At 32.2% G+C, this 964-nt stretch overlaps 1 protein-coding gene across 1 annotated transcript in view; it reads left to right on the top strand.

Annotated features, from left to right (window-relative positions):
• Positions 345–964, top strand: part of LOC107641896 (uncharacterized protein At5g01610) — a 2,354-nt gene continuing 1,734 nt past the window's right edge. The window contains exon 1 of the mRNA XM_016345296.2: positions 345–650. Coding sequence (XP_016200782.1) covers positions 549–650 — 102 coding nt within the window. The 5' untranslated portion in view covers positions 345–548. The remainder of the gene's footprint in view (positions 651–964) is intronic.

The following is a 964-nucleotide window of genomic DNA, read 5'->3' as shown; positions in this document are numbered from 1 at the left end:
ACTCAGGTATTGGCATCTAACCCATCTTATTTCAATAAAGTTTTAAGCACAAAATAGATCAATAGGATTACTTTATTACTTCCGCTGCGTGTTATGAACACTTGTAATCCTTCAAATATATAAGAAATGTATTAAAAGATTATTTTTTATATTTACCTAAAATATTTTTTAATTAATAACTTTAATATGCATTTTTAGAATTTTTAAAATACATGTTAACTAAATTATTTTAATTTTAATTTTTTCAAAAAATAAACTCAATTGAAAAAAGGGTGCGAGTGAGTGAAACGCCGCTTTCTAAAGTGTGCATCATCGCTTTTTGTCCTTTTCCCATTTGCCAGCTCTGTTGCACTGTGTTTCTATTAGCAAAGGCGAAACCTTTTCATATCTTCTCTTTCACTCATTCTTTCATCTTTCACATACCCTTTCCCCCTTCCTTTCCTTTCCTTTCCTTTCCTTTGTATTTGTTGGTGCTTATAACTTCACTTTCAAGTTTCCACACTATAGTGTGAGAGATTCTCTCATCTCATTGGAACCCCAGAAAAAATATGGAGAAGGTTCTCACAAAAGCTTCAAGCTTGAAGATTGGAAGCTCGTGGATTACCAAGAAGGCCAAAGAAGAGTTCACTAACATCAGTGAAGACATTAGTGTTAGTACCTCTTCACATGCATTTTAATTTCACGCCTTGCATTGTTTCCTTTATCATTTCTTGCAATGTGGTTATCTGGGTTGTGAATTTAGATATCATTTTCTTCTAATAATGTGTAGTTATGGTCAACTTGTAACCTTTCGGGGTCAGGGATCTGAATCAACCCTGGATTTGAATTGAAGTTTTAGACTTATAATATATATTTTGGGTTAAAGTCAGAACTCGTCAATGATTGCATTCTTTTGGAAGTGAAATATAATTAATATTGATGTTTCTTCAATTATGGGTGATTTATTTTATTCCCGTGATTAATG

The sequence above is a fragment of the Arachis ipaensis genome, chromosome B05 (genome assembly GCF_000816755.2).
Source record: "Arachis ipaensis cultivar K30076 chromosome B05, Araip1.1, whole genome shotgun sequence".
NCBI lineage: Eukaryota > Viridiplantae > Streptophyta > Magnoliopsida > Fabales > Fabaceae > Arachis > Arachis ipaensis.
The sequence above is the reverse complement of the archived record's forward strand: the minus strand, read 5'-3'. Positions and strand labels throughout refer to the sequence as shown.